The following is a 15,396-nucleotide window of genomic DNA, read 5'->3' on the forward strand; positions in this document are numbered from 1 at the left end:
CCTAACAGGTAAAAATAGAAACTCAGCAAAAAAAAAGAAGGAAAAGGGAGTAGTTAAAAAATTTTGTTAGCAGGAATTATAAATTTAAAAATTTATATATAGATGGGAAGGGTTACAGTAACACTTTAGTTCTATAGAATGCCAATTAGACTTTGTTGTGATGTTTCGTTTAGTATATGGTGACTGATAAAAAACCTCTGTAGCTGTTTTAAGTACGTTTATATTATTCTCAGGAATGTTCTTTCTTTTTTTGGGGGGGGAGGGGATGCATGGAAATGACAAATTAGTATTAGTATTTAGAAACCTGAAATGTCCTTGATATAATTATTCTTATATATGTATATTTTAATGGGATAACATAAAGGATTTTTTTATTTGTGGTAAATTTATGGATTAATATACAAGTAGGTAATTTGGCTTATATATAGTTTCAAGAAGAAAATTACTAGAGGGAACCAGCAGTTAGCGTAATGGCTATGTCGCTGGACTCCCATGTAGTCGACCGCGGTTCATGTCCTGGACCCGGTGGCTTAAAACTCAAGCCGGGCGCATGTGCGTGTGTGCCCAAGATCCCGAGAGGAGAATGGAGGAGAAGGGATTGTGGCATGACCATCCCCCCTGGGAGGTGATTTCTCGCTTTCTGTCTCTCTGTCTCTCTCTCTCTGGCGAGCGCACGCGCCCTATAGCAAAAACCTCTCCAGAAAAAAAAAGAAAGTTACTAGAGCACTTTTTTATACAAATAACAATTGCTTCTAAACCCTAAATTTCTAAACAATTTTTAAACCCTAAATATTTTATTTCAGATAACTATTATAGTAATATATATTCTAAGCACTTTTAATAGTAATTTTTAACCTACATTTGCCAATTTATCTTTAATATTAGTCAAAAATACATATCAAATTTTTGTTTCTCATAGGTCAAATTAATCAAAATACTGAATTTTTACTACATGTAAGGCATTATGGCAGGTGTTGAGAGAGCCTAAGATCCCAGATCATCCATGCTGTCAGTGGGCCCACAGTTCTTATCCTCCACTTTATCTCCTACCTGGAATTGTTAATGCACTTAGGTAATCAGAATGTATCATCTTTATTGTGAGAGATTTTATACTCTATTATTACCATCATTGCATCAATGGTACCATCGTAAAGGATTTTATAATTTAAAAAAACGATCTCATTTAGAGCCAGCCAGTGGTGTGGTGGTTAAGGTGGCTGGGTCTCATGTGGCTGACTGTGCAGTTTGAGTCCTAGACCAAGCTGTTTGAAAAACATGTTGGGCAGATGTGTGTTCATGCCCAAAATCCTGAGAGAAGAATAGAGGAGAAGGAATTGTGGTATGGCCATTCCCCCCAGGGGATGATTTCTCTCTTTCTCTCTTTGTTCTGGTGAGTTCACACATCCTATAGCAAACTTGGGGGAAAAAAAAAAGATATAATTTCTCTCAAAATGAGTAGATTCTTTCTAATTGGGACCAAACTTAGGTACGCTTTAAACTTAATATTATTTTTCAGTTAAAATATGTTTACTGCTATCTTTTGACAGTTAATATTTTCAGTTTCACAGTTTTGTGCTAATGAGCTTTCTATTTAATAAGTATATCAAGGAAACTGCAGGTAATTGCAACTATTGTATGTTAGGTGTCCTAGGAAAATGTATAGAACATTTAAATTTATGTGGGGTATGATAATCACAGTTTGGTATACCTGTTCCAGAACGGACGCTTATATATGATTATTACATCAATTGGTTTCATAATTATAATAATTTGTTAAGATTTGAAACAGAAAATTGTTTTTACCTCAACGAGCAATGCTAGGTTCTATCTTGGCGTATTAAGTTCATAAATACTACATAACTTGCTTCTGAGAACATGGTTACTTTATACATGTACTCTTCCATCTGCCATGGACAGGAATCCCTGAGATGTTCATATTCTGCATTCTCATGTGCATGATACTTAGATTCAAAAAGTGTGGGTGGGGGAAAGCTGCTTTATAGAAATACAAGTTCACAGCATCCATGTTGCATGCTTTGTGTGTTCCACTGCAAATATTGCATGCTGCATACTTGTATTTCTCTGAAAATGAAAAATATAGGCTCATATGCACCCAAATTTAGTTTCCATTTTGCCAATAGTTGGAACAGATGGAGGAATGTTATCAGAATATAACATCTTTTCTGTATTTTCTTAAATGAATTCTGTAGTATTTTTCCAAAAACTTGGTATTTAAACCCAAAGTGGCTACAAATCAGCTCCTAAACTGTCACTGACATTAGCATCTAGATTTTGTAGTTTTTACAGATCCTTTAAAATATTTATTTACTAAGAAAACATTGCATTAATGCATGATACAAAATTGATAAAAATTTTTCTTTAAATTGGAATGCAGTTTAAAGTGACTGAACTTTCCAATTTCAGCTACTGCATTTGACAAGGATACAAACTGGAAAATGGAACTGGTATCATCTAATTGTCTTAGGTTCTTTGATGTATGATAGCTGAAAAAAATCTCTCCATGTGGCATTATATAGATCACATTCTTGATGGCTAATATTAATTATTGTGTTCTTTAGCTTTGATAGCAATGAAGCTTTCTGGATAGATGTAATTCTTTCAGAAAATTTAAGTGCTTTTATGTATTTTTTCAAATAAATAGACCTTTGGCACTTGGCTTTTAATTATCTAAATATTGATGTGTTTATATTTCACTCTTTACATTATAATTGATATGAATATTGATTCTAATAACTGCATTACAGTTTTATTTATATACTTTTAAACAGTGGCATATTTGGCTATAGATAAAAATTAATTTTAGATTTAAAAATAACTTTTAATTGTCACATGTTGCCTTTCTTGTATATATGATTGTGAACCTTATAAACCACACCTTAAATAGGATAAAACAGTATTTCTAAAATTTTGGGAATGACAACTTTCAACCTTGTTTGTTGAAATATTAGTATGCCTGAGAGGTTACACTGCTAAAGACTGTAAATAGTAGTATTTTCAACAAGCTGTTCTGCCAATTGCCACACATTTTGAAAAGTCATATTTAATCTTACTTTTTTGCTGGACCTAATAGATGAATGGTTTTTAAAAAATCTTTTTATAGAAATTAATTCTGATGCTCTTCAGAGATTTCATGCTTAACTCTTTTGGTTAGATTTAGCCAATAAAATTTATTGTTACTCTTATATTTAGGAGATTCCCTAGTCACAAGCACACAGACTGTTTAATGATAGAGGAAGTGGACAGTGGTAATCAATTGCTAAGCATGTGATCGAGTACTTTATAAGAGAAATCCATCTAATTATCAGTCCTTAATCTACTTTTCATTCTGTCATAAAGGATGGATTTATCTATTTTAGAGCTCATGGTTTGGAACTGCCACTTCCAACTTCTGGAGACTCTCAGTGCTTAACTTGCTTATTTTCTGCAACCCAGCATGTTCCAAATCAAACCTTTTCACCTTTATTCTCCTAGATTTTACAACCAATCATAGTGATGGTACCAGTTCCATTTTGCCTCCAATTCAGTTGATTATATATTTTTTTCTATTTATTTCTCATTTTATAATTGATATCTGGAATAATCAGCAGCTCTTTTCTCATTTATTTTCTCATATTTTTATTCCAGGATTTGCCTCTGAAGCAGGGAGTGTCTGCATTAAAAATGACCTGTAGTTCTCTGCTTCATAGGTTAGAAACTTATTTTAATATTTTGTGGCTAAGCACAGTCCCACTTTTCAAATTTGATAATGAATTATTAATTGGCATTGGATATGGACCAAGTATATATTTCATATTGGGGTTTTCTTTATTATTTTAAATGATTAAAATTCAATAGAACGTCCAGCTGAGGCAATAAAAGCTTTATTCTTGCTTTACAGCTTAAAACATTAAATTAGATTTTTAAAATTTATCGATTATAACAAGTAAAATAATGCTATTTGGGCATTTTTTTTAAAAATTGCATTTCTTAGGCCTTGTATTGCTTGAAACATTTATATGCTAAAACTTAACCAAATTCCGACTATTCATTTTGGGGAAAAACAATCATTTCACAAATCACATTTCAATGGGACTGCTAGCCAGCATAGGTGAAAACATGTATAGTGTATTTACTCTTGAATTATACACTGCAGATGCTTCTTCAGCTCCCTCCTCTTCCTCCATGGGCGGTGCTTGCAGCTCCTTTACCACCTCTTCCAGCCCTACCATTTATTCTACCTCAGTCACCGACAGCAAGGCTATGCAAGTGGAGAGCTGCTCCTCAGCCGTGGGGGTAAGTAACAGAGGGGTAAGTGAAAAGCAGTTAACCAGTAACACAGTTCAGCAGCATCCATCAACACCGAAGAGGCACACAGTCTTGTACATCTCACCACCACCTGAGGACTTGCTGGATAACAGTCGGATGTCCTGCCAGGATGAGGGGTGTGGATTGGAATCTGAGCAAAGCTGCAGTATGTGGATGGAGGATTCCCCCTCCAACTTCAGTAACATGAGCACCAGTTCCTACAATGATAACACTGAGGTACCTCGTAAATCACGAAAACGAAATCCAAAGCAGAGGCCGGGGGTCAAACGACGAGATTGTGAAGAATCTAATATGGATATATTTGATGCCGACAGTGCCAAAGCACCTCACTATGTGCTTTCTCAGCTTACCACGGACAACAAAGGCAACTCAAAAGCAGGAAATGGGTTGGTATTCACATTTTTTAAAGTTCTATCACCATTATTCAAAACAAAACAAAAAAAAATCATTCTCCAATTTTTTTAATTGCTCAGTTTAAGTTTCCATATAAAGATGCTAATTTTATCATTGAAATACATGAAATTTTTAACCTAAAATTACCATTTTACTAAAGAAAATAAAACAATAGATTATAGCAAGAGGTGTCTTATTATATGAGTATAGTTAGTAAAAAATGAAAATAAAGAGAATTTTTTTTTCTTTTAACAAAAGAGATTTTGTGCTATAGGGCACGTGTGCTGGCTGGAGAGACAGAGAGACAGAAAGTGAGAAATCATCCCCCTGGGGGGTTGGCCATACCACAGTCCCTTCTCCTCCATTCTCTTCTCAGGGTTTTGGCCATGCACATACACGTGTCTGGCTTGAATTTCAAGCCTCTAGGCCATGGACTTGAACTGCGGTTGACCATGCAGCTGTCCAGTGATGTAACCATTATGTCATCTGCTTGTCCTGAATTTAAAGAGATTTTTAATCAAGAAATAGTCAGTGGTGTGATGACTCTAGCTAAAACAACTGGTTTATATTCTCTTTCACAGTCTCCTTGTGTGGTTCTCTCCATTCTATTTTTGAAGGAATTTTAGACTTTGTTTTTTTCTCTTTTCATGAAAACAAGGAAAAACTAAATTGATGATTTGATTCTTATCATTTAGGTTCATGTATTTTAAACTTTTTTCCTTTGATATATTGATTGTGCCAATTCAGGATTTTTTTTTTCTTAAGGATTTTTTTTTTTTTTTTTTTTTTTTTTGGCCATAGGGCATGTGCACTTGCTGGAGAAAGACAGAGATAGACAATAAGAGGGAAGGTGAGAAATTAACCCCTTAACCCCCAGCGAACATGACCATGCTACAGTCCTTTTTCTTCCATCCTCCTCCTGGGATTTTGGGTGCTCACACATGCCAGTGTGATTTTCCGGCCTCTGGGTCTAGACCTGAGCCCTTGTTTAACGATGTGGGATTCCAGCACCTTAACCACCATGCCACCTGGTGGCCCCAATTCAAGATTTTTTAAAAAGTCACTAATTTCCATGATTTTGGAATATTTGAAGGCTATTAGGATAGAATCAGAGTATACATTATAAGTTTGCTTCAATCTCTTTGCCAGTTCACTCAAAATATTTCAGTAGTTATATTGCATAATATTCACTGCTATGATACAGAATAATGTGACTTATTTTTAACTTATAATTCCTTGAGTATTTTTATTATAATGCTTAATTGTTAGACTTCTTTACTGTATTTTCCTACAGTATATTCAACATAGTTTGGTAAGATTGAACTCACTAGATTTTGAGAGTTAATTTTTTTTGGAGACAGAGTTTAGTTGACTCAGAATCTCTTACAATTTTAGGTTGTCACAAAAAGCAGTCAGGAAGCTTTAGATTGGTTTACTATGATGACATCATTGATCTCTTTTTAAGTTAAAATTTAATTGTTACAGAGAATATTCTTGATGTCCATAAATATTCCCTCAGTATATTTTTAAAATAATATCTACCATTTAGGTGACATTTATTCTGTATTACTTTCTTTTATACATTAATTTTGAACTCTTTTGGAGTGATGTAGTTAAATGAAAAAAAATGCATATTTTAATGCTTTTTTCAGTTTTAGAAAATCCGAATTAGGAAATTATCAAAAAAAAAACACAAAAAAGCAAGATATACTGCTTCTTAAAATGTTGGTATTTTCCAAAACGTAATATTCATAAGGCTACTACATATAGAATAAAGCTCTATAATATGAAGACTCTTAAGTAATTGTGACTAGTAGCACAGATCTAAAATGTCCATTAATATCATTAAATACATGTATGTTTATTTGGGCTTCAATGGAGATAATATTTATAAAGTTCCAAAAGAGAGATTTTCATGTTTGTACTGAAGTAGATGTTGACAGTTCAAATGAAGAGCAAATAAAATATTGACTTAAGGTTAGTGAACACAGTGATTGAGAGTTGCTAATTAAAGAAATATCTTGACCTACATCTTCTCTGCTTCTGCTTTTGTATGATAGCTATATCTTAGGAATGATTTGAGGTTGTCCAGGGAAAGTAAAATGACATTGGTCAAGACAAAATCTTTCATGAAGTAATTCATGGAGCAGAAACTCTATCAAGCAGCAGAAAAAAATGTCCAGCTTCTTAGGTAATGGAAAGATATTTGATACTAATAGCATTATGGAAATAACAGAAGAAATTGAAATTTAGAATTTATTGGAGCTATATTGAAGAAAGAATGAAAGCATATGTAAATAAAGAAATATAGGCCTTGAATATAGTTCTTTAGCACATTTCAAGCTACAGCCCTTGTTCTTTAGCAATGATAAAGATGTTAGAAACATGAAAGAAATTTTAAAATGTTTTGAGAGGTAATGTATATAGCCTTTGGTCTACTGTACCATGAATTTGCCATTTATACTAAATATTTTTAAAATGTACTTTCAAATATGTTGCATGCAGCAGTTTATTGAAAATCAAGATACCGCATAGAAATCTTGACAACCTATGGACAGAAATAGCATTTTTATATAATTGAAATGTTAGAGTATATTAAGAAAGTAAAACTATTTTGGGGCCAGCAGTTAGCATAATGGCTATTTCACTGGACTCCCATGTGGTTGACCACAGTTCGAGTCCCGGACCTGGTGACTTAAACTCATGCTGGGCACGTGTGTATGCATGCCCAAGATTCTGAAAGGAGAATAGAGAAGAAGGGATTGTGGTGTGGCCATCCCCCCAAGGGGGTGATTTCTTGCTTTCTGTCTCTCTGTTTTTCCATCGAGCACACGCGCCCTATGGCAAAAACCTCTCCAAAAAAAAAAGTAAAATTATTTTTGTAAACCAAAACTACTCAGTATTCATACATCCCTAGCCATCTGATTGTTAAATTTTAGACTAAATGTCCTGAGAATTAGTAGCCCTGTTTCTCTCTTCTAGATAGTCCTAGAAGTTAAGATACACTATTTAAGGCATTTTGATGAAATGTTTGTGACTAGCCAGAAGAATCAGGGAGCACAGGGAACCAGCAGTTAGCGTAATGGCTATGTCGCTGGACTCCCACGTAGTCGACCACGGTTCGTGTCCCGGACCCGGTGGCTTAAAACTCACGCCGGGCGCGTGTGCGTGTGTGCCCAAGATCCTGAGAGGAGAATGGAGGAGAAGGGATTGCGGCGTGACCATCCCCCCTGGGGGGTGATTTCTCACTTTCTGTCTCTATGTCTCTCTCTGTCTGTCTGGCGAGCGCACGCGCCCTACAGTGAAAATCTCTCCAAAAAAAAAAAAGAAAAAAAAAAGAATCAGGGAGCACAGAAGAATTAGAATGTCACTTTAAGATTTGTAGATAGAGTATTCCACAACAGATTTTCCTTTTTAGTTGTCATGTAGAAGTAAAATCCTATCGGGTGCCCCTTCTGGAAAAAAAAAAGAAAAAAAGGAAGTAAAATCTCATACAAGCCAGCTACTACTTTCTTGCTTTTTCTTAAGCTGTTATACTTTTAAAGTGATTAGTTTGAATGAATAACTTTCTAAGAATTAGTTGGTTAACATATCTGTATACACACACACACACACACACACACACACACATATTCTATGTTTACACAGTTAAACTTAGAAAATAAAGGTAGTCTTAAGTACTTTGTAAAGTATCATTTCAGAAATTGTTTAATTACATGTGTTATTACTCTTTAAGCCATAATACTTAGATCCCGAGAGGAGAATGGAGGAGAAGGGATTGCGGCGTGACCATCCCCCCTGGGGGGTGATTTCTCACTTTCTGTCTCTATGTCTCTCTCTGTCTGTCTGGCGAGCGCACGCGCCCTACAGTGAAAATCTCTCCAAAAAAAAAAAAGAAAAAAAAAAGAATCAGGGAGCACAGAAGAATTAGAATGTCACTTTAAGATTTGTAGATAGAGTATTCCACAACAGATTTTCCTTTTTAGTTGTCATGTAGAAGTAAAATCCTATCGGGTGCCCCTTCTGGAAAAAAAAAAGAAAAAAAGGAAGTAAAATCTCATACAAGCCAGCTACTACTTTCTTGCTTTTTCTTAAGCTGTTATACTTTTAAAGTGATTAGTTTGAATGAATAACTATCTAAGAATTAGTTGGTTAACATATCTGTATACACACACACACACACACACACACACACACACACATATTCTATGTTTACAGTTAAACTTAGAAAATAAAGGTAGTCTTAAGTACTTTGTAAAGTATCATTTCAGAAATTGTTTAATTACATGTGTTATTACTCTTTAAGCCATAATACTTATACGTTGTCAATTCACTCAGCAGTCTGCATCTCAAGTGAGATATTTTGTTTTATTGGAATAGTAAAATTTATTTTCACTTATTTCATAAATATTAGCTTGACTAGTGTATAGAAAAAAACTTATCAAATTAATTGATGTCTATGTAAATTATCTTTATACTTCAAGCCAAAGTTTTCCATTTTTTATTATAAAATTTATAGATATGAATCAACTATTTGAAAAATACCCAAAAAAGGGCCAATAAACTAGTCACTCAGCACAACTGCTGTTATTTTATTGAATTTTCTTTTCGTCCCTTTATACATATATTTGGGGGATTTTTTATATTATTTCAGTAAATGAATATTTTTGCTTTGATTTTAAGATTAATATATGATAGAGTATCATATAGTATTTTAAGAAAAACAGTGTTTATTGCCCATTCCTATTGTACAAGCTGCAACTTGGCTTTTGTTCATAGAAGTCATTCTTCCAGGTTCTTTATAAATGATTTACACAAGTAATGTTTGACTTAATTATAGCAAACTTACATGAATGGCATTTCTATCCCAGTTAGAGTCTGGTCATTCTCATATTAGAAGCTCTTTTTTCTTAATTTGTCATTTTCTTCTTTCTATTTGCCTTCATCAACAAACCTTTCTTCAGCACCTGTTATGTTTCCAGAACTGTGCAAGGCTCAGGGAATGTGAAGATTCTTAACCACACTACTTGCCCTCAGAACCTTTCCTAGTTCATTTGCCTTACTGCATTCCCAGGCCAGTTCTATACTTTTCTTCATTCTTCCACACTTTTTCTAACCACAGGGGTTCAATGCAGCCCCCATTTCCTTCAAGGGTACTGCTTATTGTTTCTTTGGTCCTTTTTTATTTTATTTTATTTTTTATTATTTATTTACAGTCATTCACTGTACATTAATACAGTATACAAAATGAGATTTCCCACCCAGAATACATTGTATATTGGCTCAATCAAGGATATTCCATACCATGTTATCATCAGCAAGTAATTTTCTATTTCTTGTTTCTTATATATTTTACTTTTGCCCCCCCCCTTGATTCCCTACCTGTTGTTCTCTGCCAATTCTCCTCCTCTCCCACATTTTTGTACAGTTGTTTTCCATGCCTTTTTTTTTTCACATTTTATTGATTCACTAAAGATCTTAATTTAAAAACTTCCAATAGCAAGCACAGCTAATATGTATGTATCTGTGAATACATGTCTAATTTTAGATGTAAATCTCAGTGAGTAAAGTGAACACACTATGAAGTAGCACCTTGCTAGGGCTATACAGCTTACTGCAGTCATTAAGTAGGTATTAATAGGTATTTTTTAATGCATTTTTTAAATTTCAAGTAAAAAGTTTTAGTTTTAATAGACCAAAATCAAAAAATGTTAAGAGAAATTTGCTAAAAACTTAAAGCCAGGAAAAAGGTTAGGATTAGGTCCAAACTATCAGCAGTTCAAGAGAAGACACAAATCCTTAAATATGGAAATCAAAGCATCGATGAAAATCAATAATATTTTAGTCTAAAGTCAAAAAATTCTATTTCACTAGTTTAGTCTCATGTAATTAATCTCTCTTCTATTGAATTTGCAGTGTTATTGTAGTCTTATTTTTCTATTTAAACTCTGGAAGTTACTTTGAACTTGTCCCTACCATTAGGCTGCCATTCTCTTGGTTGTTTTTTGTACTCTTATTTCTGTGTGTCTGACTTGAGTTTTCCTGGTATACCACTCCCTTCAGCAGTTCTTGGAGAGCTGGTCCACTGTTGGTAAATTTCTTTCAGGTTTTATTTATCTGAGAATGTTTTTGTCTTTTTTTCCCCCATATGAAAGATAACTTTGTTGGGTATAGTATTCTTGGTTGAAATTGTTTTTCACTTAACACTTTGAATATATCTTCTAATTCTCTTGTTGCTTGCATTGTTTCCGATGAAAGGTCCGATGTTAGACTGATGAGATATTCTTTGAAAGTAATTTGACATTTCTCTCTTGCCAAATTTAGTATCTTTTCTCTGTGGTTTTAGTCAATCTTGCTATGATGTGCCTTGGGGGAAAGTCTTCTTGGGTTGATTCTGTGTGGGTCCTTTGTATTTCCTGGGTCTGGATATTTGAGTGCCTCTCTAGGTTTGGAAAGTTTTCTTTCAGGATCTTGTGAAATAGATTATCAATGCCCTTATCAGCTTCTTCACCTTCTGGGATACCGATATTCTGGGTAATTGGGCATTTAATGGTATCTAGTAGTACTCATATGCTATTCTCATTTTTGGGGGTTATTTTCTCAGTCTTTTTGGTGAATTTTTCTAGGTCAAAGGTTCTGAGACCTAAGACGTTTAAAAATTAAAATTTAAATTAAAAATGAAGAGACGGAGAGAGACAGAATAAAGCAGGTGTTCTAACCTCACTCCTGGCTAGTTCTGGGGGACAAGAAGGTGAAGTCTGGTCAGAAGATCTTCTGTGGTCCTAATCCCTGAATGGGGCCGCTCAGAACTGCTGATTGGCTTGTCCTGACTCCTAGCTAGATCTGGGGAGCAGGATTTCTTTGTGCTTGATTGAAGCAACAACTTTCTTCCTGCTGGAAGGGTTAGAGACAGGTTAACTGCTTAGCTCCTCCGTGTTTGAAGTCATAATATTCCTCCCAAGACCTGGTTGCTTATGGAGGAGATTTTGTCCACAGTCATCTCCTCATTTCTGGTTTCCAAAGTTAATAAAACTTAGGTTCAGAAGAGTCACAGAGAAAGCCGTATAGGCCTTGTTTTAAAATGTACATGGATAAGTTTAAATTTCACGTTGCTCAAAAGAAAAGGTAATTGGAACCAGCAAGTGGCTTGGAGGTTAAAGCACTGGATCCCACATAGTTGGCTGTGCAATTTTGAGTCCTAGACCCAGTGACTTGAAAATCATGCCAGGTGCATGTGCGTGAATGCCCAAGATCCTGAGAGGAGAAGGGATTGCTGCATGGCCATGCCCCTGAGGGGGGATGTCTTACTTTCTCTTCTCTCTCTCTTTCTCTCTTTATTAAGTGTACATGCCCTATAATAAAAACCTAAAAGATAATAATAACGGACAGTATTATTTTCTACTTTTTTCATCACGTATTTTGCAGTGCTTCAATTATTTTCTGGATTTAATGTGTTGACCTGAAATCTTAACTGCTGTTTGGGATATTGTTGCTCTTTGAGCATATATTCCACATTGCAGATGCATTATAAACAAATAAATTTTAGAAACACAATTTTTAAAAAGTTAGATTGATAAAAATGTAAAGCCAGATTATAAATTTTTTTAATTGAGAACTTTAATTATTTAATCACAAGTCATGCTCTGGAAAATAACACTTCTGAGAAATACTGCTTAGAGCTAATATCTCAATAAAAAATTGATTCACTGATTTTTAAAATTATAATTCTCTCAGTTTCACTTACTAAGAAAGATAGTCAAAAGAATATGTCATATATACATTCTTAGGCTTGTTTCGTTGCGTTTTTATTTCTACCCCTACTTTGTTTTGCACGTCTGATTAGAAAATAATAATAGTTAATCTGTAGCTTTATGTACAGCTCACATAAGTATGTGCTTTTAAATTTAAGTTTGACTGCAGTGCAGTGTGAAAGGTTATAATGACAGTAGCTGTTCTCTCCCGTTATTCCAAGTTTATTCCACTGTCTTCCTTCTTCCTGCCAATCATATGCATTCTTTCTCTTTCCTGTCCAGCTTTCTTTTATTATTGCATCTTATAAGTAACTAATTACAAAAATCTAAAGGATACTTTGCTTACAGAATGTTTCTTACTTTGAGCTGTATTAATTTTGTCAGTAAACCAGCATTTAATGTTATCACCTGTTCTATTCCTTTATCTTAGATGGCTTTTTTTTAAATTCTTTTTTGATATATTTTCCATGTTATGCTTTGATTTCTCAGAATATTGGAAAACCCAAAAGGAACTGGAATAAAGAAGAGCCCTATGTTGTGTGGACAGTATCCTGTTAAAAGTGAGGGAAAAGAGCTGAAGATAGTTGTACAACCGGAGACCCAGCACCGAGCTCGGTACTTGACTGAAGGCAGCCGTGGCTCAGTAAAGGATAGAACACAGCAAGGCTTTCCTACAGTAAAGGTATTTTTTTAGTAATATTAAAGAATTTCCCCTAATTTTTCATTTTGTTTTTAATCAGTAAAAGCTGCCTAGAACAGAAGGGTAGTATTACTAGCTGTGTATAATAGAAAATAAAGTAAAATTTTGAATGGACTATAAGCTAAATTTGTTACTTTGATATCACTCAAATTTTACTTTACGTGGAAGGAGAGATGAGAATATGTTCGGAAAAGTAAAATACCTGCAAATCATGTGGACCAACTCTGTGGATTAGTGGTTAAGAGAGCCAGATCTCTCATGGCCAACTAGGTTCTAATCGTGCCCTCAGCAGTTAGAAATCTTGCCAGGAACCTGTGCTTGCATGCCCAGAAGTTCCAATAGGACGAAAAATGGAGAGGGGATTTTGCATGACTACACTTCATTGGAGGGTGCTTTCCCCATTTTGCTCTCTCTGTCTCTCTGTTGGTGTCTGGTTAGCACATGTGCCCTCTGGCAAAAACAAACAAACAAAAATATGCAAATCATAAATTATCTTTCTCTTATATTTGACATTGGAATTAGATTTGTTTCAAGGTTTATATTTAGAAAAAAATTTAAAATAAATTCAAAGAAATACAATTAAAAATTATTAAGGGCTTAGGAAAGATTTTTCAGATGGCTAAAGTAATCCGGACTGTTTGACTCAAAAAGAATTGATCGGGGGACCAGCAGTTAGCGTAATGGCTATGCGCTGGACTCCCACATAGTCGACCACAGTTCATGTCCCGGACCCGGTGGCTTAAAACTCACGCCGGGTGTGTGTGCGTGTGTGCCCTAGATCCCGAGAGGAGAATAGAGGAGAAGGGATTGCGGCGTGACCATCCCCCCTGGGGGGTGATTTCTCGCTTTCTGTCTCTATGTCTCTGTCTGTCTGGCGAGCGCACGCGCCCTATAGCAAAAACCTCTAAAAAAACAAAAAGAATAGAGAGGGTTGGAAGAAAGTATGATTCTGTCTAATCATAAGATCCAACAGGAAATCCAGCGTAAAGCAAAAACCCCTAAAAAAAAAAAAAAAAAAAAAGAATTGATCAAGGGGGCCGGCAGGAGGAATGATGGTTAAGGGCACTGGACTCCCACATAGTTGACTGAGGTTCGAATCTCGGATCCAACAACTTGCCTTCTCACTTTCTCTCTCTCTCTCTCTCTGTCCCTCTCTGGTCAAATTAAAACATAAATAAATAAAGTTAAATTTTTAAAAATTCTTAAAAAAGTAAAAAGAATTGATCGATCCATAATTTAAGTCTTAGTGAATAGATAATCAGTTAAGTCTTAACTTTTTCAGAACTCAGACTAAAAGTTAAGAGTGGCTAAAATTTCAGCACCCAGAGTATCTTACTACAAAGAATATTTTTCTTTGCTTCTCCCCAAAAGAAGCAGCGTGGGGGACCAGCAGTTAGCATAATGGCTATGTCGCTGGACTCCCACGTAGTCAACCACAGTTTGAGTTCCGGACCCGGTGGCTTAAACTCACGCCAGGCTCATGTGCGTGCATGCCCAAGATCCCAAGAGGAGAATGGAGGAGAAGGGACTGCAGCTTGACCATCCCCCCTGGGGGGTGATTTCTCGCTTTCTATCTCTCTGTCTCCCTCTGTCTTTCTGGCGAGTGCACGCGCCCTATAGCAAAAACCTCTCCAAAAAAAAAAAAGCAGCAGCAGCAGAGTGGGATATGTTTAACAAGCATCCTTTCTTTACCCCTTGCAAAATACTAAACAGGGAAAAATTTTAAATAGTCACTTGGTAGATTCTTATTTAAAATACAGTTTGTGTAAATGTGTTAGTTGAACAATATTTCAGGATTGGAGTTGAATTTAACTGCCATTCATTTTATACTTGAATAAAATTATGGTAGAAACTTGGGATCAGGAAACTTGCCTATGACCATTAAAGTTGGTTAATAGTCACATGTACAATATTAATTGTTATCCCTTTTTCCTACCCACCATCCAAGCCATTCCCAATCCCTCAAATCCAGAAAAAGTAACAGGCATGTGAAAATTTTAACTTAAGCTTTATGTAAATATTTTTCTAACTGGATATTTTTAAGAGTTTGGTCAATATCTTTAACCTAATTGCCCTTACTTCTAAGTTACACTGGTTTAATTTGTCTATTCTTAAATGGTTAGAAGTAATGTTAGATTACTTGCCTGACTATGATAGGAAATGTATTGGCTGGCCTTAAAACTCTATTTATTTATTAAACAATTTTTATTATTATTTTTGAGAGTT

At 34.9% G+C, this 15,396-nt stretch overlaps 1 protein-coding gene across 1 annotated transcript in view; it reads left to right on the forward strand.

The window, feature by feature from the left end:
• Positions 1–15,396, forward strand: part of NFAT5 (nuclear factor of activated T cells 5) — a 171,258-nt gene that overhangs the window by 93,014 nt on the left and 62,848 nt on the right. Inside the window, exons 3-4 of the mRNA XM_014591022.2 lie at positions 4,154–4,712; positions 12,960–13,152. Of these exons, the coding sequence (XP_014446508.1) occupies positions 4,154–4,712; positions 12,960–13,152 (752 nt within the window). The remainder of the gene's footprint in view (positions 1–4,153; positions 4,713–12,959; positions 13,153–15,396) is intronic.

Source organism: Tupaia chinensis, unplaced genomic scaffold (assembly GCF_000334495.1).
Source record: "Tupaia chinensis unplaced genomic scaffold, TupChi_1.0 Scaffold000523_1, whole genome shotgun sequence".
NCBI lineage: Eukaryota > Metazoa > Chordata > Mammalia > Scandentia > Tupaiidae > Tupaia > Tupaia belangeri.